Below are 24,652 nucleotides of genomic sequence, written 5' to 3'. Positions count from 1 at the left end.
CCGTAGGTCCGTATCGTGCTGCCGTTTGCGGCCCTCAGGGTGGGTCCTGGCTTCCTGTTGCGGGTGTCGTACCCCATCGGGGGCAAGACGCTGATCTCCACTCCGGTGTCGACCAAGAAGCGGCGTCCTGACTGTTTGTCCCAGACGTACAAGAGGCTGTCCTGGTGGCCAGCCGCCATAGTCATTAGTGGCAGCTGGCCCTGGCAGGGCGGGCGACAACGGCGGGCTTTTGTGCCCCACTGCTGGTGGTAGAAACACCAGTTCACTGTCCTTCTCACTCCTGCCTCTGTGTTGTGTGCACCTCCCTGCCGGGCCTGGTCTGGTCTGCTGTTGGGCATGTGGCCTGGTAATCTGACCGACAGATGCCACGCTCTCCCTCTTGGCTTTCCACTGCACGTCTGCCTGGGCCGCCACCTTCCGGGGGTCGCTGAAATCTGTGTCGGCCAGCAGCAGATGTATGTCCTCGGGCAGTTGCTCCAGGAACGCTTGCTCGAACATGAGGCAGGGCTTGTGTCTGTCAGCCAGGGCCAGCATCTCGTTTATCAATGCTGACAGCAGTCTGTCTCCCAAACCGTCCAGGTGAAGCAGGCAGCCACCCCGCTCATGCCATGAGAGGCCAAAGGTCCCAATGAGCAGCGCTTTGTATGCTTCATATTTGCCTTCTTCCGGGGGCAACCGTCTGCTGGTCAAGGGCGCTCACCACGTGGTAGTAACGCGTGGAATCAGAGGATATCTGCCGAATCTGGAACTGGGCTTCTGCTTGGCTAAACCACACGCGTGGTTGCAGCGTCCAGAAAGTCCGCAGTTGTAGCAAAACTGCGTGAACAGATGAAGAGTCGGTCATCTTTGGTCCAAATCCCGTTTGGATCGTCGGGGTCACCAATGTAGCGATGTGCTACACACAGCGCTGAAATAACGACATGCAGTCGGTAAGTCGTTTCGAGACTAGTTTATTCAAACTTCGCGGTGCTGGCATTTAATCCCTAGTGCCCGCCCTCTCCGGGCGGAAATGACATCAGAGGTGCATTACTAAAGTCTCCCCCCGTGCGCTGGCTATTTGTGAGCTGGTTAGCCTGCGCAGAAAGTGGGTCGCCACAACATCACCAATTTTATCCTAAAATCTCTGTTTCAGACTTCCCCTTATAATCTTCCCGTCTAGTTGAATGTATGTAAATTTTAGGCAAACATAAAAATTAATGAATGACTAGATTCTCTGCTTTAAACGATGTTAATTCTACTAGAATTGGGAGTGCCGGGGATCAGATGGCAATTCCTGAGATTGTGTGAAGTGAGGGGGTCAGGGATTGTTTTGTCGCTGTCTTTTTTCTGCGGTGGGGTGGGGGCAGAGGTTTTGGGGTCTGCGAGTTCTGTTTTACTTTTTTATATGTATTTCATGGCTATCTGGAGAAGATGAATATCAGTGTTGTATTGTACACACTTTGACAATAAAATGAACCTTTGAAAAGTACTATAAATAACATGAATAATAATAAATTGTCAATGTTGAAAAATGGCAAAATAAAAAAATGGTGCTTTGCTCAATAATAATGAATTTAAGTGACTAATACAGATATTTCCTTAGATGCCTTTTATTATAAATTCTAATTTTATTTTAAATGCTCTATGGCAGGGTTTCCAACCTTTTTTATGGCATGGACTCCTACCATTAACCAAGGGGTATGTGGACCCCAGTTTGCAATCAATCATGAAGTCTTTGGGCAACTTGTCTTCGATTAATTCACAGCACTAGAAAAACATTACTAGTTCTCTTACAACATTTAATAAATGTCTGGTCAAGCATTTGAACTGCTATCAATTACAATGCTCTGGAACAGACTTTAGTTAAACAGCTATGGATGAGTATGTCACCATGAAATCGTCCAGTTTTCCTCAATCTGCATGAACAATGAAATCCGGAATCTGCTGAGAGCCAGATCAGAGGCATTCAAGTTTGTAGATCAGGAATGCTACTCACAGAAAGCCATCTCGCAGGCGGTGAAGATTCCGGACCAGAACGGAATTGACAACTGTTACTGCCCCTGAGAAGGACTGCAGTCCTAATTTGAATTTAGCAGTATCAGTACAGGTGACTGGTTTTAGAATACTGAGGGCATTTATGCATTAACCATATGGGGTAGCTCTGGAATCACAACTTATCCAGATAGGTTAAGAGTGCTAATTTTTCTTGCATCAAGCGTATCAGTTAACTAAATGGATTTAGAAACAATAATTCATTAGTTTTATGAACATCATCACCAATGCTAGTTGGTAGTTATTTTTACAAAATTCAAGATTATTAACTGAATTAAAAGCTTTTGGTCAGTCACACTCTCATAGGTAATCTGATGGCTTCAAACTGATAAGAGCTTATTTAAAGTGCTGGTTTGATAAAAGGGGATATTATTGTGTATAAAAAAATAATAAATAAATGTCATTTTTAGTCTGCACGGAACTAAAATTATTTATAATATTCTCGCAAACTACACTATTATTGCTTTCTTCACAGTAATGCCTCTTACAAATCTTTTTAATTTTGTTGCTGCTTTTCTCTTTAGTTTCCTCATTTGCTTCAACTTTGTAAATTTTTAAAAGCAAAGTCGTGATATTGAGTGAAAGGGATTTGAAAAATATAAATGGTTTGCTAATTTCAATAAGTATATTTTTATTTATTAGGGAGAGAAGATAAATGAACAGGTTTATTTTTGACTTCACAATTAGTTACTGGCATTTCTTTTCACTTTAGTTTTTACTGGTATATATGGCACACTCTAGTGCTGGGACATAAAACTGCACCCCTAGTAATCCATAGGGTTTAAACTAGTTTCAGCTTTATTTCTTTTATTAAGCAAAAGACCATCAACATCACATCTTCTTTTCCACCATATCATTTTCTTTTCCCTGTTACTTAAGTATAAAAGCTTACCACAAAGTTCCATGGATACTGGATTCTTTTCTGCTTCAGCAATCATTTCTGCCATAGCAAGTATGTCAGCCTCAATGGGATTGGAAGGTACCTTCCTCTTTAGATCCTCTATTGTTTCAACTATCTTCTCAGCATTCTCTAGAGTAGTAGGTAGAAATACTGGAACAGGTACCTGCTCCAGAAATATTGCATTAATGGCTGCACATCTTATGAGAAATAAGGATGGAAAATGGCCAAAGTTTAGTTCATTTCATTTAATTAAATTCTACGACAAAGAAAAGTTTTACTTTTAAAATGATGAGCTACATGTTTAAACAATTAACTTACCGGTATAGGCATAGAAATTGGTACTGGATAGTTGTTACAATACATGTGCATAGGCACTGGGATATAGACTGGCACAGGGATAGGCACAGGAACCAACTGAGGCTTCCAATCATCCTCTGAAACAAGAAAATAGGCGAACTTATGAAGCATTTTCATATCCTCTTGTTAAATATACACAAATAAAATCAAAGCATAAGTAAAAGCAGAGTGAAATTGTGAGAAAGAGACTGGACAAATAAAAGCTGGTGCAATAATAAACTGTCTCTTCTGTATTTTCATTTTTACACTTGCCTTCTGTTATACTTCAAAATCTATTAAACCCAGACAACCCCTCCCTCCCCAACGATGCAATTTAAAATTCTCATATTTTCATGGATGTGCCCCTTCCTTTCTCTGTAATCCAGTCCCATAACTATCAGATCGTTGCAATAGTTGTTCACCTCAGCAGTGGAGACTCCAATTTCATCTTCTTCCCGTCCCTCTACCTTTTGTGGCTAAAGGGATCAGGGGGTATGGAGAGAAAGCAGGTACAGGGTTCTGAGTTGGATGATCAGTCATGATCATACTGAATGGTGGTGCAGGCTCGAAGGGCCGAATGGCCTACTCCTGCACCTATTTTCTATGATTCTATGTTTTTTCCATTTATCCTCTGTTCCCTGGTTTGACACATGCTTCAATACAGATTAACTGAAATCCCTGGGAATTTATGTTCAGCACCTCAACCTTGCTGCTGTAAACCACTGGTATGAGTGTGTGGTTACTGTTAGGCAAATTATGACTGCTGCCCCTATTGTAAATGAAGACCTAGAAATTATAATGCTGATATAAAAATTAAGTACAGTAGGAATGACATGACATCTGCATACATTTACTTCATTTCATCCAAAGACTACATTTGCCTCTGTACCTGATGTGCAATATCTTGGAACGTGTAACATTTAAAATATAAATGTCTCCATTCATCAATTGATGTAATTTTTCCAGATTTTGTGTCAACTTATCTTATTATTCTTATCTTATGTTCAAACCTAAGAAGTTAAAGTTGCCAAATGCAACATGAATTACATCTATCCATCAGTAGGTGATATATTGTGCCTCAGTTTTGCAGTTCCCAGCTGCCTGGCTGTACAGGAGATTATCTCCTGTGCTCCAGCAGACTCTACCTTGCTTCTGAAACAAGTACAAGTTGTGTTAATTAACCGTAACTATCAAGTCAAAGCATAACATAAAAATAATAGCAGCATTTTAAAATAATGATTGGATAACAGTGTGCCTGGTGTAGTTAATGCCAGTCTTTCAATTGCATATTAACTGATAGTTTTGTTTTCTTAATGCCCCACATTCAGTATTACATGAACTGACTTACAAACCGATTAAAAATGACCTAAATTTCACAGTAACAGTCTCCATCTAAACTCTGAACAAGATTGCCCATAAGGTTACAAAATGGTAAGTCTTTGCTTGGCAGGCAGAATTCAGTCAAAGCAGAGAAAGCTTCTGAGACCTATCCATGCAGTTGGTAGCTGGTTGGAAGATGAAAAGTTCATACCTGTTTGACAAGATTTTGACTGCATATGAGGTTTACAGTATGTCGCCTTTGTTTGGGTCAAAGGTTTGCACAGCAACGCTTTATTTTTCAGCTCTTTTACAGGTGTTGGTGAAGGTGTCAGTGTCTGATTAGAAGCCTAAAATAGTAAATGAAAGACTGTTAATAAAGAAATATATTTACACCTTTTTTTTTTAAACAAGAGTGAAAGCATAAAAGGGGGATAAATACCTCAAGGAATATTTCTGGATTACAAACAGATGCAAATTATCAGCAAATTTAGTTAGTATTTCCAGCATTTTCAATTTAAATTTCAGAATTCTCAGTATTCACTATTCATTTTCAGTTATTTTCACTGATTTTTAAATTGGTGGTGGTGGGGGGGAAGAAATTACAACTTAGATATTTGATGCTGCAGAAAAAAGGACTGATTTCAAGCCAGGGGAGATTACATTCCAAATCTCCCTTCTAACAGATTATGGCTCAATGTCAAGCACCTATCACAGGGAGAGGAAATTTAACACAGAGCAAAGTGAAAGGATTTATTTTGGAAGAAAGAACTAGAACAGAAAAAACAGCAAAGTTCTAAAGACTATTCAGGAACAAAGGGATCTCTATGTATATGGACAAGAATCAATAAGGGTGCCAGAAAAAGTCGAGGAAGTAATTAGTCAAGCACAAGCTGTTCTGTGCTTCACAACTGCAGGTATAGAACAAAAAAACAAGGTTATGTTAAACACTGGTTAGGCCACATTTAAGTATTATTTTGATTTTTGGCAACAGCATTTTAGGAAGAACCTGAAAGAGAATACAGGAATGATTCAAGGGATGGAGGAATTCATCTACAAGGTTAAACTGAGGAATCTGGGATTGCTCTCCCTGCAGTAAAAAAAGGATTGTGAGGAGATCTGTTAAGACTTGTATTAGATCTCCTCTACAAAAAGGATCAGATTGGATGTAACATCTCTCTAGTTATCCTTTGATGAACAGTTCATGGGACGGATGATGCAGACGTTAAGTGGTGGGTGAAACAAAGAATATTTTAATGTACAGAGTGACGTACAACTCATTCGTTACACAGGTTGTGGAAATCATAAATCACAGCTTCTAAAATGTGATAGGCACTTAGGAAGAGGAGTTTACAGGACTACAGCCTAGACTGCTCTCCAAAGAGCTCTAATTAACCCCATGGGCCAAATTACCTTTGTGCTATAATGATTCAATAATTCCCTGGCAATTAAATGCTCAAAGTTGCATTAGAATGCTGTCATGCATAAATTTAATATCGGAAGCCTTGATCACAACTGTGGAGATCAATCCCAGCAATCCCCAGTAGGATTTGAGTGATATTTCTAAAGCACTATACAGCAAGACAGTGGGTGGGTGTGTTGGTGCATGATATGGTGAGTAGACAATTACTGAATTTACAACTCACTGGAGGACTGGCTCTTCTGCTGTTTCAGTTGTAGGGGGAAGATTCCAATTATTATAATTATTTGATAATCAAATGAATGGCAGATGCTGGAAATGTCAATGAAGAACAGTAAATGCACGTCAGCAGTTTGGACCGCATTTGCAGAGAGAGAGAGAAGTGGAGTTATATTCAAGGTCGAGGACCCTTCATCAGAACTGGGAAGTAGAGAAAAAAGTTATTGTAAAGTTGTACATAAGGCAGGGAATGGATAAAACAAAGAGAATACCTGCAATATTGTTTCAGTGGGGCTAAATTGTTAATGGGTAGATAGAAGTTTGTCAGATCAAAGTTCAAAGGAAATTTCTTATCAAAGTATGTATATGTCACCCTGAGATACATTTTCTTGCAGGCATTCAGGAAACCTTGCAGTCATAGGTTGGGGTGGGAGTGGGATAGAACTACTGGTTTCCTGTCACTTTAATTATCCACCTCACATTCACTCGGAACCATCTATGGTCTCTTGCACTGTTATCTTGACAAAGACAGTTATTTTAATAAATTTATGATAATTGCAGGCCAAATGTTTCATCCCCAGAGGAATTTCTCCGAAGTCTGTCTTAGATCTGACCACCTGCTGTGACCTGCTTTCACCATGGGGTTAAAATCAGACTACCCACAGGTTATTGTGTAATGTTTAACTCAGTCTGCAACTTTTCAAGTGATGAAGCAGTTCATGCCCATTTGTTGTCTACTGCTTTCATTTGAGATTGCCATCATCCACAGAACATTCTGTTCATGCACAATGCTATTACCATCACTCAACCAATATCACCCGGATGTCATTATTTGCCAGAAGCTCGAGCTCTGTTGCAAATACCTTCCCATTAATGAAAAAGGAGCTGTATCATTTTCACTCTCCAATGAACAGTGGCAGTCAGTCTGTGTGTACTTTGGTATATCTTGCACGTATGGTTGTTCTAAATTTAGTCACTACCAGAAATAGTGAAATAGCTTCTGCTCCTACCGCTTTAAAGTGGTGTGAATAAATCTGACGAGAACTGTTAAATTCAAACTCAAATGTTTACTGCAATTTGGTTGCAATTGAAAGTTATGTAACAACTAAGATTTTGTTTACATTTCATAACCAGCTAAAAATGCTCCAGAATGCAATTTCTCGTATAACAAACATTCCAGGAATTGGTTAAATGCAACTGCTCCAATACGGGAATGAATGCTATCTTCCTGTACTTAAGCAGAATGGGACATGTTTTATAAATTTTCTGCAGAGATCAATGAGCTGTAGTGATGATCAAGACAGATGATACTTAACAATATTTAAATAAACAAAACTTAAAACAAAGAAGCCTAGCTTGGAAAATAGTAGATAACCAAAAAGAGAGTCAAATTCTATAGCTGTCCCAGAATTTATGAATATGTTTGGACTACTGTATCAAATGGAGTCCTGCTGGAATCTTGATTTTGTTTTTAATAATTAAGTCACCAATGAACAACGGACATTATTCAAGTCTTTAGGGTTACTTTTCTAATATCAAAGAGACTATAAAAGTAGTTCCATTGTTTTTCAATAGATTGCTTGTAAAATTCAAGGAATATAGTGCCTATAAAAAGTATTAACCCCACTCCACCCCCAGGAAGTTTTCATGTTTTATTTTTTTACAACATTGAATCACAGTGGACTTAATTTGGCTTTTTTGACACTGATCAACAGAAATGACTCATCTGTGTCAAAAAGAATGTATACTTTCTGTATATCAGATTTATTTCCTTATTTTAGGTTTGTGGTAAAGTCAAAGCACATTAGAAAACAAATTCCCTAGCAAACAAAAACACTGTTGTATCTGCTGGAATGAAAAGAACAAACTTTCCAAATTATAGTATAATCTCAGTATCCTCAAACAGATCTGATTACAAATTACATGAAAAACAATTAAGAGAATCAGGGCTTCTATATTATGACACAATTACACTGAGCATTTATTTACTTGCTGAAACTTTCAGACTGCATTGGTAATGTGTTTAATTGTGTCTATTAAAAAAAAGGTCAAGATAATTTCTTATATTAGGAGATAAGAAATAACAGGAATTGGCCAAATACCTACAGGAGTAATGCTTTATGTTTGCTGCTGATTCCGTGCCTTTAGATCACTTTACCAGTCCTGTTGGTTCTCTTTGTGTCCAAAACGTAACCATCACACCCTAGACATAATGACTGAATACCTACTGCTTGCTGAGGTGGAAAATTCTGAAGATTTTCAACCATCTACGTATAGAAACTCTCCACATCTCTGTCGTAAATTGACGACTCCACCTATGGAAAATACTATTCAACTCTCCAGCAAGAGAAAAAAGCCTCTTGGAATCTACTCTGAAAAAAACCTCTCAAAATTATACTGATGTTCTAAATAACTAATTTTCAATTCTGAACCATTCTGGAATTTATCACTTCACTCTGGTTTCTTGCCTGTTAAAACCAGGAATGCAGCCTAAATAATCAGTGGAAATGGATTTTAATGCTTCTTATTGACATAACAGGAGAAGAGTTGCCTAATTTTGAATATATTGTTCCTTTCAACTCAGTCTTCAAATAGTACACATATAATCCAGTTTTCTTTTCTCAGTGATCGCATTACATTTAGAGTTTTGCTAAATATATTTAAGACACAGGTTTTGCTGCATAGCCAGTGTTTATTACTTTAGGGTTAATATAATGAACCATAATTTTTCTTGAGAAAATGGTGATGAGTTACCTTCAAAAGCGATTTGTGCAGTGTGTGGACTGTAAATGCTGTTGGGTAACGAGTTCTGGTGTTCAGGCCCAGTAACAATATATCCAAATCAGGTGAGTGTGCATTTTCGTTTGGAACTGACAAGTGGTGCCATTTACTTGTGTTTGCTTGCTTATGTCCTCCTTTGTGGAGGAAATCATGGGTTTGGGAATCCCTGCAACAAATTCTATAGCTGTGGTCTGTTATTGGTGGACAAAGTGAATGCTTTGGACTGGGTGCTTCTTGTGATTGCAAGACCCTTTTGGACATTGTTAATGTAGACTGCCGCAAGTTTGGTGCACTGAGTTATTGGTGGAGAGCAGGGGCGGATGGTGAAGGGGCTGCGTGGCCTCGGTTGTAGAGAACACTAGGCCTCAAGCAGATCTCTGTGGCATTCAACTGGCAGAAGTGCTTGGACTAACATTGGCATGGTTGGATTTTACTGATATTCAGTACATGCTTGTTATTTTGTATTATAAGGACTAGGCCACAAGCCATGGTGTTGGCTTGTTTACAACCGACGAGAGAGAGGTATTGGAGCCGATGTACTGCACCAGGGTGGTGTGGAATGGCACCCAGGCTGGAGTCAGTGCTGCCCCCCAGTGTTCGCTTGGCAGAGTCAAGGTCGATTGTGGTTGACTGTAGACTCATGGCTCAAGTTTGGATACAACTAAACAACGATCCGAAACACAAGAGTAAAACTACAACAGAATGATTTGAAAAGAAAATTCATGTTTTAGAATGGCCAAGTCAGAGTCCAGACCTTAACCCAATTGAGATGCTGTGGCAAAACCGGAAGAGAGCTGTTTATACAAGGTATCCCTGAAATATTGAGGAATTGAAACAGTTTTGTATGGAGGAATGGTCTAAAATTCTTCCTCACCATTGTATAAGTCAAATCAACAGCTACAGGAAACATTCGGTGAAGATTTTTGCTGCTAAAGGAGATTTTACCTGTTATGAAATACAAGGATTCACATACTTTTTCCAGCCTGGACTGTGAATGATTAAACAATGTGTTCAATAAAGACATGAAAAGTATAATTGTTTTTCTGTTATTAGTTTAGTCAGATTGTGTTTATTATTGTGACTTAAATGAAGATCTGACCACATTTTATGAGTAATTAATGTAGAAAAACAGGTAATTGTAAAAGGTTCACAAACAAGAAATTGCAACTGTATGTGGAGAAGCTGTACAAACTTGGATTGTTTTCTCAGGAGTACTGGAGGCCGAGAAGCGAATTGATAAAAAAAATTCAAAATTATGAGAGTCATAGATGGGATAGATTGTCAGAATCCCTATCTCAGGGTAGAAATGTCAAATACTGGAGAATATAGGTTTAAGGTGCAATGCTTAGAGGAGATTTATGAGCAATTTTATTTATGCACAGAGTGCTTGTGCCTGGAATGCTTTGCCAGCGAAGGTGGTAAAATCAGATACAAGAGCAACGCTTACAAGACATTTTTAAGACAGTGATGTAAACAAGCAGGGAATAAAGTGATAGTGACCATGTTCAGACAGATGGAACCAGTTTAGTTTGGCATTGTGGGCACCACAGACATGATGGCCGCAGAGCCTGTTTCTGCATTGTTTTGTTCCACCTTCTGCCCACTTCTAGTCAGCAGTGGACTGAGGGAGGTTGATAATGGTAGTGGTTATTAGATTCGCTCATGTTGGAGGTGTTTTTGCATAGCACTTGTGCAGTGTAAGTGTTTCACCACACAGGTGATGGGAAATATCTGGTGTTCTGGAATGTTGTTTAGGCCTAGCTGCCTTCAGGCACTGACTCTTTCATTCTCAAGAAGTTGTGAATGGAACTGAGCAATATAATCGTAATAAATAGCAATAAACTTCTGACTCCATTCATGTAGTAATAAACACTAAGATGATCACACTTTGCTAAAATATGATTCTGAGCCCCAACACCCCAAATTTAACAGTTTGGAGCACAGAAGGCAATCCTGTGAAAAACTAGGTTTAAATACCAATTGCAGTTATAGGAAAAGTATTACTTGAAAAATACTCACTGTAACTTTAAAGACTTGGGTCTGAATAATATGATCTGAAACTGGAAAAAAAAAGGAAATATTTTAATTAGGCATAGTTTTACACTGAAAAAAAATTGATTGGAATAATAATTTTAGTGTTGCATGATTTAAATCTAAAATACAGGCAAATAAAAAATCTTTACACCTAATAATCTAGTATGTACAATCCAGTAAACACGAAACAATTTCAGCAACAAACGCCCAGATTCAATCCCTGCTTAGAAGAGAGTAAGCTGATACCAGCCATCACATTAACAGGAATAATAAAATGGTCTCGGTGTCCTAGTTTTAGTGGTAGTGGGGAATGGAGAGAGACTGCCACCCACAGGCCAAACTCATAATTGCTTTCTGTGATCAATGCTAAAAGTAGCAAACTCAGGTGAACACAAGCTGGGCAGAAATGTGTTAAAGAATAATGTTTCTCCAAGAAAAATGCCTGACATTCGTGTCTTCTAGAGTCAAACCTTTAAGAGGAGGATGGGGAAAGATAGATGAAAAATAAAACTTCTAAATTTAAAATGCTGTAATATACAAGTAAAGATTCTACACTCAACCACTAATGTTAGTAAGTATTTATGAACTCATAATCATGAAACATACTTCTATTAGTATATTAAGTATTAGGTTCAGTGCTGATCAAGTCCATCATCAAAAGTCATTGTTAACATAGTTTGTACCAAATACTTATTAAAATGGCTAATGATACGGTCAATTCAAGTATGAGCCACAGGCTATTAAAATCAGACTTATTATCACTGACTTATTGTCTATTGTTTTGTGGCAGCAGTACAGGGCAAAGACATAAAATTTACTATTAATTACAAACATAGTAGGGCACAAAAAAATCAGAAGGTACTGTTCATAGGTTCTCAAACTGTTCAGAAATCTGATGGAGAGGAAGAAGCTGTTGCTAAATTGTTAAGTATGGGTCTTCAGGCTCCTATACCACCTCCTCTTTATAGTAATAAGACGAGGGCATACCCTGGATGATGAGGGTTCTTGATCCTGGATGCCGCTTTCTTGAGGCATTGCCTTTATAAGATGTCCTCAAAGGGTGGGGAAGCTAGTGCCCATGATGGAGCCGATTAAGTCTCCAACCCTCTGCAACATTTTTTTTAATCCTGTGTACTGGAGCCTCCATATCCGACTGTGATGCAACCAGTCAGAATGCTCTCCCAGCCTACATTTGTAGAACATTTTAGGTGTTTTTCAGTGACATACCATATCTCCTCAAACTCCTAACAAAGTAGATCTGCTTGTGTACCTTCCTGCACCAGTATGTTGGGCTCAGGATGGATCTTCTAAGATGCTGAAGCCCAGGAACCTGAAGATACTTGCCTTTTCCATCGCTAACCCCAAAATGAGAACTGGTGTATGATCTCTCAAACTTCCCCTTCCTGGGGTCCACAATCAATTCCTTTGTCTTCCTGATGTTGAGTGTGAGGTTATTGCTACATTACCACTCAACCAGCTGATTTATCTCATTCCTGTATATCTCTTTGTTTCTATCTGAGATCCTACCAACAACAGTGGTGTCACTGGCAAATTTATAAATGGCGTTTGAGCTCTGCTTTGCCACACAATCAGAAGTTTAGAGAGAGCAAAGCAGTGTGCTCTGCACAAATCTGAGGTACACTGCGTTGACAATGAAGAGATTAGAAAGTACAAAAGTACATGCAAATGAAAGAAGTGGCTTTGCTGATATGCTTTATCATTGAGGTGTCTTGGAAGGAGTGTTTAAAAGTTTCAATTCAATGTTGCATAGACTAATTTTTCTGGTGTTAGTGCTTTGCTTATCCGAACTACATGAGTAGATTAAAGAAATTTTCTATAAGCAAAGAGCATGTGTGATACTGATTTTCTGGCAAAATGAAAATGAAATTCAAAGATCAGAGATTGCATTCGTGCACAGTGACGAGTAGGTAGAACTTTTTTCCTTAGAGCAGTAAAGGTTTATGATACTTGACAGAGGTATTTAAAATTGAGCAGCTTCAGGCCATAACAAGATAACTGGGAAAAACTCAAGGTGGTGGTGACTTTTCCTTTAATGCAGCGCCAGTGTATTGTAATGATCGGAGGTAGACTGGCCCAAAGGGTGGTGAAGGTAAATTCAGTAATGGCTTCGAATGAGAAGGTGAATATATACTTCAACATTTTACAGGATAATGAGGAAGTACAATCAATGAGGTGTTTTCCAGTATTACCACACAATTATAATACTGCTTGGTAAGCTTATATTAAAGCCGTCATGGGTAACAATAGTAAACAGAAATGTTGGAACATGACTATTGCTCCTGTCTCAACAGAAATGTTAAGTGAACAAATGTATTAACCATAAAAAATATAAATCTTAAGTAAACATGATTAAACAGGGAACTTTTTTTCTCTCTCTTTTTAAATTTTATCCTCAATTGGACTGCCCAATCTTTTTTTTTCTTTCTTTTTTCTTTTTCTTTTTTTGTTTCAGTTTAGTTAGTGGGTTTTTTTTCCCTTTATCAAATAAAATTTCCAATCTTTTTTTAATGATTGCTATGAGGAGTTGTAGTTTTTTCTTTGACCATTGTATATATAACAGCATAATATTTTACCTATTTGATTTTGACATTATTTACTCTGTTTTTATTATTGCTGTTTATATGCCTTTTATATTATCTGTTTGCTAAACTCCTCCTCTGATTTGTATATTCTTTATTTGAAAATCAATAAAAAGATTGAAAATGAAAACAGGGAACATTTAGTTAAGGATGGGAAGGTACGTTACTGGTTACATGGGAATGGCGAACCAGTAAGACACTATAAGGAAAATTATAGATAAATGAGGAAATACCTTTCCCCATAGTTTGTTAATTGAGAGTGCAGTTGCTTTCAGGAAAGTGGCAAATCTGGACTGCTCTGCAGTTGGCTGGCAGGGGTATGTGATTGCAATACGTAAATATCTCTACGTGCAATGCATTTTTCTGGGATTAAGCACTTACCCACATTCATGTTTTCAGGACCTTTTTGCGTAAACATGTTAGGTTCATTCTGTTGACTATAAAACTGCAGAAGGCATTGCTGATTACAAAAATGCTTCATTTCTCCCCGCCACTGAACCATTTCACTCAATTCTCTCTGTGCTTTACAGCAATCACATCTTGCAGCCTAAAATGAAAGAAATAAAATTCAATTACTTCACTTAGATGCAAAATGTCTCTTTGAATTATAACTGAGTTATATAGGAGTGGGTTTACATGCATTTGGAAAGGCATAGCTTGGTTTGGGACAGTCAGTGACTTTGTGCCAAGCAGATTATGCCTTATAAACTTGATCAAGTTTTTTGAGATGGGGACAAAGAAGCTTGGTGAGAGTATGGTAGTGAACATTATCTACATAGGCATCTGATAAGGTCCTCGTGACAGGTTGATTTAGAAGATAAAGATGCACTGGATCTAGGGTGAATTGCCGATTTGGATTCAGACAGAATGGGGTGGGGTGGAGAGGGAGGTTGTTATTCAGACTGGAGGTCCATGACCAGTGGTGCTCTGTAATGATGAGTGTTGGGACCTCGATTGTTCGTGATACATGTCAATGATGTGGATGAACAAAATTGGGGATGAAGATTGGTGAAGTAGTGAGACAGAGCAGAATATGGTTCAGTTAGATAGGATTTGAGAGTTTAATCTGGGCAAGTGTGAAGTGCTGCTCTTTGGAAGGAGAAATAAAAGGAGAAAGTGTACAGTTAATAGCATATACAGTTGGCCCTCCTTATCCGCGGGCGATTGGTTCTGGGACCCCCCGCGGATACCAAAAAATGCGGGTGCTCAAGTCCCTTATTTAACCTGGCTCAGTGTGGTGGTCTTTAGGACCCAGCGCAGCTCTGAATCCGCAGTGTTTCTGTTCATGAAAATAATCACGATCACGATTGAAAATAAAGTGCAAGTAATAAATCAGAAAGAGGTGAAACGCCATCAGTCATTGAAAAAGCATTAGGCTACGTCGATCAACGATCGGAACAATTTTAATGGAGCATGTGAAAAGCCCTGCCCCGATGAAAGCTACAATTATTACTAAGCAATGCAGTGGTTTAATTATTGAAATACATTCGTTTCTTAAGTGTTTTATTTGCATAGAAAGGTAGAATATATACCATATACAAAGACAAACATTTGACTAAATGACGCTAAATAATACCGATGTACCTGTTCTGACTTCAAATCCGTCTTAAAAGACAGACTCAGGAACTGAACTTGTTCATAACCCGGGGACTGCCTGTACTTCTAAATCATCTCTAGATTACTTATAATACCTAATACAATGTAAATGCTATGTTATACTATTGTTCAGGGAACAATGACAAGAGAAAGTAGTCTATGCATGCTCAAACGAGTGCTGGAGAGAGAATTTCTGGGTTTTCCTGATCAGCGGTTGGTTGTATCCACGCATGCGGCATCCGCGTATAAGGAGGGCCGACTGTACCTTAATAGCATTGAAATGTACAGGGATTTTAGGATCCAGGTCCATAGTTCACTGAAAGTGCTAAAGAAGGTGTATGGCATGTTAGCCTTCATTGGTAAGGGTGACAAGCTGCAGTTATGTGAAACTGCAGTCAGATTGCACTAGGAGTATTGCATGCAGTTTAGCCAGGAAGGATGTGGAGAGGGTGCAGAAGAGGTTTACCATGACGCTGCCTGGATTAGAGGGTATAAGCTATAAGGAAAGGTTGGATAAACTTGAGTTGCTCTCGCTTGAGCGTTGGAGGTTTGACAGGTTTTAAAAAATGAGTCATATAGACAGTCAGAATCTTTTCTCAGGGGTAGGCATGTCAAGTACCTGAGGTCATGTTTTTAAGATTAGAAGAAGGGCAAGTACTTTGTTAAACACAGAGAGTAGTAGGTGCCTGGAATATATTGACAAATGGCAGGGGGCAGCAGTTTGGTGATATTTAAGAAACTTTTGAATAGACGCATGAATGTGAAGGGAATGGAGAATATAGATTGTACACAGAAGAAGAACATCGGCATCAAGATCAGTACAATATTGCGGACCAAATGGCTTGTCTTGTGCTGTACTATTCTATGTTTGTTCTACAGCTCTGCTCAATATAGATACCATAAAAACATTAGCACAAAGACTTATATTTAAAAAACTTGTGGGCAGCAAATTAAATATAGATTTTTAGATCAAATTTGATTAAGTAATTCACTTAAATACTTTATTATGATATTTGTCTAATAGTTTAAAGTTTAAGTTTTGCAAGTTGTCAACTTTTCCTTGTGCAAATTTTGTATTTGTATTTTTGCCTAATGTGATATTACTGAAAAAAAAAGGTGCCTATAATGTTTTGTCATCAAGAAGTTGAGGTCATATTGTTCACTCCAGATAGATATTAAAACCACACAGTGGCAGCATCTGACAAAAAGCTAAGCAACACAAACCTTTGTGGAAGATGCCAAATGGTCAACTTGTATATACAATTTACCACAAGTTAATATTAGCCCATTCATGTCAATCCACACAACTATACAAGAAAACAGAGAAAAGAAAACTGCACATTCAAGATTTCACAATTATTCTGAAAATACACAAAAGAAAATTTCTAATAGAATCGACACTGTGACAATAAGTTAATTTCCATTCCATTAATAATCTCCTTTGTGAAAACTCTAACAAATAGTTATCTATTATTCTATATTACACCCAAAAGGTCATCATCTACAGTTTTGCCTTTATACACTATTGTTTGCACAACTGTTTCCATTCCAGCATAATAGTTCTGTCATATCAGCAATATTCTACATAGTTGGCATTATATCTCAGTGAAGCAATTTTTTAATCAGATTTCAAACAAAGGAACTATTTGCAATCTATTTTGGGAATTTTAATTGTGTACAATAATGTATGGTAAAAGCGTTGAAATAATAAGATAAACTTCACTGACCTTAAAGTACCAGTCTATAAATCTTTTGCAACAGTCGTCACTACAAAAATCTCTTGCTTTTCCATCAATTTCTTTAGCTGCAGCCCGCTTGCACATCTGGGAGCAGTAACTGCAGGTAACACAGCGCAGACCCAGGCGTTTTGTAAAGTCTTGCTTGTACAGAAGCTTACAGCCTAAAAACAAACATTTTTTTTCACACAATTGTCCATCTTGTAAATATTGTAAGCAAACTTGGATAAAACCAAGTAGTGGAAAATGCAGATTTTTAACATCCAAGTTAGATTGCTTCATCTATTTATCTTTTTAACCTTCGTACATAAGAAAGAGAATCAGTAAAAGCTGTATTACTCTGCCATTCAATAAGACCATGGCTGAATTGATCTGGTCATTGCTTTCACCTCCATTTTCTTTCCAAATCCACATAACCTCTATTTCCCTTCCATGCAAAAATCCATCTAATCTTGAATATAAAGAGCAACTCAGTAATCATAAGCTTCTGTGGTAGGGATTTCGAAAGATATATTACACTTAAAGAAATTCACCCACAATTTAGCCTTCAATGGGTGAAGTTGCACAGTCTTTATTCTCACTCAGAAACAAATTCGAGTTTCATCCTTTCAAGCTCCTTCAAACCATGCATCTTTATAAGTGATTAACTCTCTAGTTTCTAAACACCAGAGAACATAGGGCCTATCAGTTCAATCTTTGCTATTCCCTGGAATCAACAGTGTGCCAGGAAGGTAGTTAACTTTTCTTTATCTGGGAGATGAAAACTGTAAGCAGTTTGTTCTCATATGTTCTAATCAAAGTCCTACATAGCTGTAATGTTCTTTGATACATGCCCTCTCTTTGATTCAATCACAGCAAGTAAAAGCATACAACTTGATACAAAACTCTATTTCCCTCAAAAGGTTTGAGTCAGAGTTGAAATAAGTCATCAGGATTTACAGATTTTGGGAAATTGGAGTTGAGATTTCATTTAGCCACTACTTAATTAAGAGGTAGGACAGTCTTTCGAGTTGGTGGACTGGTCCGTGTTCCAAGAGCTCATCTGTGGATCTGAATGAATACACCACAGCTATCACAGACTTCATAAAAACAGTTGTAGACAAGTGTGTCCTCAGAAAATCATTCAGTTTTCCCAACAAAAAGCCCTGGATGAACCATGACATATGCAATCTGCTGAGGGGCAGATCAGAGGCATTCAAGTCTGGTGACTAACAAAGTTACAAGAGGCCTAGGTGCAAATTCTGAAAAGCCATCTCATGGGCAAAGTGGCAATTGTGGACTAAACTTGAATCAATGAAGGATCCCCATCAGCTTTGGTAGGGCTTGACTACTATCGCCTCTTACAGAGTGAAATTAAGCAACATAGCAACAGGGCTTCACTTCCAGATAAGTTCAATTTCTTCAGTGCTTGCTTTGACCTTCAGACAACGAAGGAACCATCACAAACTCCACAGACCCCGATGATACTGTGATTCCAGTCTCTTTTCTTTCTTTTTCCATCTTTTTATTATCATTATTAATAACAACAAAATAAAATTGGTACATAGATAATGGGATTACAAACGTACATATTTCAACTAACTATAAAAGATTACAAGAACAACGATTACAGTATAAATAAGTATTCCCACATCGTAAATGATACAATATACAAACAGACAAGGCATACCTAGGTGTAACATAATATAAAATAAAAAGAAATAAGAAAAAGGAAAAAAGAAAAAAAATCATTATGCAAAAAAAAACTAATCTAAAAATCTAATAATAGAAGAAAAAAACAAAAGAGAAAAAAAGAAAAAATCAAAAAGAGAAAGAAAAAAAAGGGCTGTTTGTAATATCTCACAAAAATACAAAATCATCAGTGTCGTCAACTCCGATCCTCTTGATATATATGAAATCAAAACTGAAAAATCAAATAGGCCTGGAACAGAGTCCTATTACATCATATGAAAATATTGAATAAATGGTCTCCATATCTTTTCAAATTTAGTAGAAGTGTCAAATACATCACTTCTAATTTTTTCTAAATTTAAACATAACATAGTTTGAGAAAACCAATGAAATACAGTAGGAGGATTAATTTCCTTCCAATTCAACAAAATAGATCTTCTAGCCATTAGTGTAAGAAATGCAATCATTCCACAAGCAGAAGAAGATAAATGAAGTGAGTCCATCATTGGTAAACCAAAAATTGCGGTAATAGGATGGGGTTGTAAATCAATGTTCAATACTGCAGAGATAATATCAAAAATATCTTTCCAATATTTTTTCAAAAGCGGACACGACCAGAACATATGAGTTAAAGACATTATTTCAGATTGACATCTATCACAGATAGGATTTATATAGGAATAAAAATTAGCCAATTTATCCTTGGACATATGAGCCCTGTGTACAACCTTAAACTGTATTAATGAATGTTTAGCACATATAGATGATGTATTAACTAACTGAAGAATTTTATCCCAATTCTCAATAGGAATAATAAGGTTGAGCTCTCTTTCCCAATCATTTTTTGTCTTATAAAGGGGCTCTGAACGTATCTTCATAATTATATTATAAAGTTTTGATATAAGCCCTTTCTGAAAGGGGTTTAATTCAAATAAATTCTCCAAAATGCCTGAAGACAGAAAGTTTGGAAAAGTAGGAAGTACAGTATTTAAAAAATTCCTAATCTGTAAATATCTAAAAAAATGAAATCTAGGCAAATTATATTCATTAGATAACTGCTCAAAAGACATAAAACAATTATCCAAAAATAAATCAGAAAATCGTAGTAATCCTTTAGTCTTCCAAGCCAAATAAGCTTGGTCTATAATTGAAGGGTGGAAAAAACAACTGGATACAATAGGAATATTTAAAACAAACTGAGTCAACCCAAAAAATTTCCAAAATTGAAACCATATACATAAAGTATGTTTAACTATAGGGTTGTCAATTCGTTTTGGCAATTTAGAAAGAGCAAAAGGGAGAGAAGTCCCCAAAATAGAACCCAGTGCAAAACCTGGTACCGATTTAATTTCCAGGCTCACCCAATGAGGGCTAAAAGATCCATCCCAATCTTTCAACCAACATATCAAATATCTGATATTAACTGCCCAATAATAAAATCTAAAATTAGGCAATGCTAATCCACCTTCCTTCTTTGCCTTCTGTAAGTATATTTTACCTAACCTAGGATTTTTATTCTGTCAAATATATGAGGAAATTTTTGAATCAACATTAGTAAAAAAAGATTTCGGAATAAAAATTGGTACCGCTTGAAAAATATATAAGAACTTAGGTAAAATAACCATCTTAATAGTGTTAATCCGACCTATCAGAGATAAAGATAATGGTGACCACTTAGTAAACAAGCATTTAATCTGATCAATTAAGGGTACAAAATTAACCTTAAATAAGTCTTTATGGTTTTTTGTGATTTTAATCCCTAAGTAAATAAAAGAGTCATTAACTAATTTAAAAGGTAAGTTTCCATAAACTGGGACCTGTCTATTTAAAGGAAACAATTCACTCTTATTAAGATTTAACTTATACCCAGAAAAATCACTAAATTGAGCCAACAACGATAAAACTGCAGGAATGGATTTCTCAGGATTGGAAATAAATAATAATAAATCATCTGCATACAAAGATAACTTATGAATATCTGTCCCACAATTAATACCAAGAATATCCTGTGATTCTCTGATAGCAATTGCCAAGGGTTCTAAAGCAATATCAAGTAATAGTGGACTAAGAGGACAGTGCCCCGAAATAAACGAAAAAAGGGAGATCTTTGATTATTAGTAAACACCGAGGCTACTGGGGTATGATAAATCAGTTTAATCCAGGAAATGAATGTCGGACTAAAATTAAACTTCTCCAACACCTTAAATAAGTATGGCCATTCAACTCTATCAAATGCTTTCTCCGCATCTAATGAAATAACACATTCTGAAATATTATGTGAAGGAGTATACACAATATTCAATAACCTCCTAACATTAAAAAAAGAATAACGATTTTTAATAAAACCAGTTTGATCCTCCGAAATAATTTGGGGTAATACCTTCTCCAACCTGGATGCAAGTAACTTGGAAAAAATCTTGGAATCTACATTCAGTAAGGATATTGGTCTATAGGATGCACAATCAGTAGGGTCTTTATTTTTCTTCAATATTAAAGAAATAGAAGCTCTATAAAAAGATTGTGGCAAATTGCCCAATCTAATTGCTTCTTCAAAAACCCTGTATAACCAAGGAGAGAGAGTAACGGAAAAACATTTTTAAATTTCTGCTGTATATCCATCCGGACCAGGTGCTTTCCCTGAATTCATGGAAGAAATAACCCCTTTGATTTCTGCATCAGTCATAGGAGTTTCCAATATTGAAAGATCATCTGGTGATAATCTTGGGAAATTCAATTTCCCAAGAAAATCACACATGGTACTACAATCCTGAGGAAATGCAGAATGATACAGGGAAGTATAAAAATCTTGAAATGATTAATTTATCTCATCATGGTTAATTGTCAAATCCCCATTTTGCTGACGGATCTTAGTAATATGACGTTTAACCAAAGCATTCTTCAATTGACTAGCTAGCAGTTTACCCAATTTATCACTATGTATATAAAAATCAGATCTGGACTTCATCAGTTGATTTTCAATCGAAGATGTAAGTAATAAGCTACCGTAGATTCCGGACTACAGAGCCCACCTGATTAAAAGCCGCTGGCTCTAATTTTAGAAATAAAATCAATTTTTTACTTGTACAGGCCGCACCGGATTTTAGGCCGCAGGTGTCCCACGTTGTAATATGAGATATTTACACAGAAAGATATTACACGTGAGGATTTTTTAACTTTTAATTAAATCCATATGGTAACAAACAAATATATATTGCAAATGCTTTTTTTCGAACCGTGCCTGTAATACGGCTACTTTTAAATATACATACGTATCGGTAACACAAATTACGTTGCATATACTTTTTTACTGAACAGCACGAACAACATTCCAATATCTCCTAGCGACTGGTAAAAATATATATACTGCAGCCTACCAGGAAAAGTTATTGATGGCCTATTAAAAGCAGCGTTTTCGCTCGGGTCTGATGAGCTCGCGTAACGCGATCGGGTCTAATGTGCTCGGGTCTGATGAGCTCGCGTAACGCAATCAGGTCTAATCGGGTCTAATGTGCTCGGGTCTGATGAGCTCGCGTAACGCGATCGGGTCTAATGTGCTCGGGTCTGATGAGCTCGCGTAACGCGATCGGGTCTAATGTGCTTGGGTCTGATGTGCTCGGGTCTGATGAGCTCGCGTAATGCGATCGGGTCTAATCGGGTCTAATGTGCTCGGGTCTGATGTGCTCGGGTCTGATGAGCTCGCGTAACGCGATCGGGTCTTATGTGCTCGGGTCTGATGAGTTCGCGTAACGCGATCGTGTCTAATCGGGTCTAATGTGCTCGGGTCTGATGAGCTCGCGTAACGCGATCGGGTCTAATGTGCTCGGGTCTGATGAGCTCGTGTAACGCGATCGGGTCTAATGTGCTCGGGTCTGATGAGCTCGCGTAATGCCCCCACCTTCCCGTTTATCGCAAACCGGTATCCCACAAGACGCGGCGAAACCGGGTGTGACGTCATAGCATCCCGGGATGTAGTACAGAAAACAAATATAGTTAAAACACTTCTAACTTTAACTAACAAATGAATTACTAAGCGAAAATATTATAAACTAAGTAACTGCCATAAAGGCAGCACAATGCTTTTCTTCGAGTGTTTTCCATGTTGATGAGGGTGAGTACAAATGACTGATTTACAATAATTTAATTGTGAAAGTGCGCTTGATTTATCGTACAATTTCATTGGACCTCTGTGAACTACTCATCAATTTTATTGGTCTACTGTTACGAGGCAAAATGTTTACGAGGCGGCATGAAAAAAAAACCATGTATTAGCCGCTCTGGATTAAAGGCCGCAGAGTTCAAAGCTGTTCAAAATGTGGGGAAAAAGTAGCGGCTTATAATCCGGAATCTACGGTATATTCTGTTTGAAGTTCAACCCTTTGTTTGTAAAGCTCCTTACTAGGAGTAATCAAATATTTCTTGTCAATCTCTTTAATTTTATCAACCAATAAAAGAGCTTCCTTCTTTATGCGTTTTCTCAGATCAACAGAGTAAGAAATAATCTGTCCACGTATATATGCTTTAAAAGTGTCCCAAAGTGTTCCGTAAGAAATATCTTCCGTGGAGTTGGTTGAAAAGAAGAAATCGATCTGTTCATTCATAAATTTAATAAAGTCCGGATCTTGCAATAAGGTAGAATCAAATCGCCATTGTCTAGCATTAGGAACTGTGTCCGTAAATTTAATAGAAAGTTTTAATGGAGCATGGTCAGAAATAGCTATAATATCATAATAACAACCATTTACCGAAGGAATCAAACAAGAGTCAATACAAAAATAATCAATTCTCGAATAAGAATGATAAACATGTGAGAAAAAAGAAAACTCTTTGTCCTTAGGATGCCGAAATCTCCAAATATCAAAAATTCCATTATCAGTCAAGAAAGAGTGATACAAGTGGCCGACTTATTGGGTACAGTCTGAGTAGATATAGATTTGTCCATCAAAGGATTTAAACAACAATTAAAATCACCACCCATTATTAACTTATATTCATTTAAATTAGGTAAAGAAGTAAATAAGGACTTAAAAAAATCAGGACAATCCACATTTGGAGCATAAACATTAACCATAGCAACCTTTTTATTAAAAAGTAAACCTGTAATTAACAAAAATCTACCATTCGGATCCGAAAAGATATCATGTTGGACAAATGCAATACAGGAGTCAATAAAAACTGAAACTCCCTTTACTTTGGCATTCGAATTTGAATGATACTGTTGACCCCGCCAAAACCTAAAAAAGCGATAGTTGTTGTCCTCCTTCCTCACGTTGAGTTTCTTGTACAAAAATGATATGAGCATTAAGTCTTTGGAATACTTTGAAAATCTTCTTTTGTTTAATCGGATGGTTTAAACCATTAGTATTCCAAGAAACAAAATTAATGGTCTGAGCCATATTTCTAAAACCAACCCTTTGGTATAAAAAGGGTTAACCAAATTATAAACTCATGCCCCCGGAAGAGGAACAAAAATAAGGGGCAGACCCGGAAGTGACGACATCGCGGACATATTTGTAGTTCAAAATCAGCCCAAATGAAAAAACTAAAAAAAAACTGATAAAAGAAATATAGAATTAGAAAAAAGACCACCTCCCTCCCACTCAAGAAAGAGAAAAAAAGAGCCAAAAAAAGGCTGGAATAAAGAAGGAATGAAACTAACACTACCCCCATATCAGCGGAAGACCACTCCGTATATAAAGGATATATATATTAAAAAAATCCACCGAAACTTTAAAAATTATAATCACTATACTAAAACCAGACTTCTTAATATATTTGGTAGTAGAAAAAAAACAAAGAAAATATAATCACTAAAAACTTATAAATCGGGTTAAAACCCAAACAAACCAAAAAATATTTAAACTGTGATAAGCGATGCATTGTAGGAAGAAGACAAGAGAAAAAAATAGCGCCATCTTAAAAAACACCAAAAATGTTTTTCCAAAAAACCACCATCTTAGTAAAAAAGTATTCACCTTCGAAGGGTTAAAAATACACCTTCGAAGGAACAGAA

At 37.2% G+C, this 24,652-nt stretch overlaps 1 protein-coding gene across 5 annotated transcripts in view; it reads right to left on the bottom strand.

Annotated features, from left to right (window-relative positions):
* The window catches only part of zmym2 (zinc finger, MYM-type 2), a 151,955-nt gene that overhangs the window by 29,117 nt on the left and 98,186 nt on the right, over positions 1-24,652 (bottom strand). For all 5 annotated transcript variants that reach the window (XM_073043675.1, XM_073043679.1, XM_073043680.1 and 2 more), the window contains 6 exons: positions 16,963-17,135; positions 14,021-14,186; positions 11,025-11,065; positions 4,800-4,935; positions 3,251-3,366; positions 2,924-3,095 (listed from right to left, as the gene is read on the bottom strand). In XM_073043675.1, coding sequence (XP_072899776.1) covers positions 2,924-3,095; positions 3,251-3,366; positions 4,800-4,935; positions 11,025-11,065; positions 14,021-14,186; positions 16,963-17,135 — 804 coding nt within the window. The remainder of the gene's footprint in view (positions 1-2,923; positions 3,096-3,250; positions 3,367-4,799; positions 4,936-11,024; positions 11,066-14,020; positions 14,187-16,962; positions 17,136-24,652) is intronic.

Source organism: Hemitrygon akajei, chromosome 4, assembly GCF_048418815.1.
Source record: "Hemitrygon akajei chromosome 4, sHemAka1.3, whole genome shotgun sequence".
NCBI lineage: Eukaryota > Metazoa > Chordata > Chondrichthyes > Myliobatiformes > Dasyatidae > Hemitrygon > Hemitrygon akajei.
This window is presented reverse-complemented; position numbering and strand designations above follow the sequence as displayed.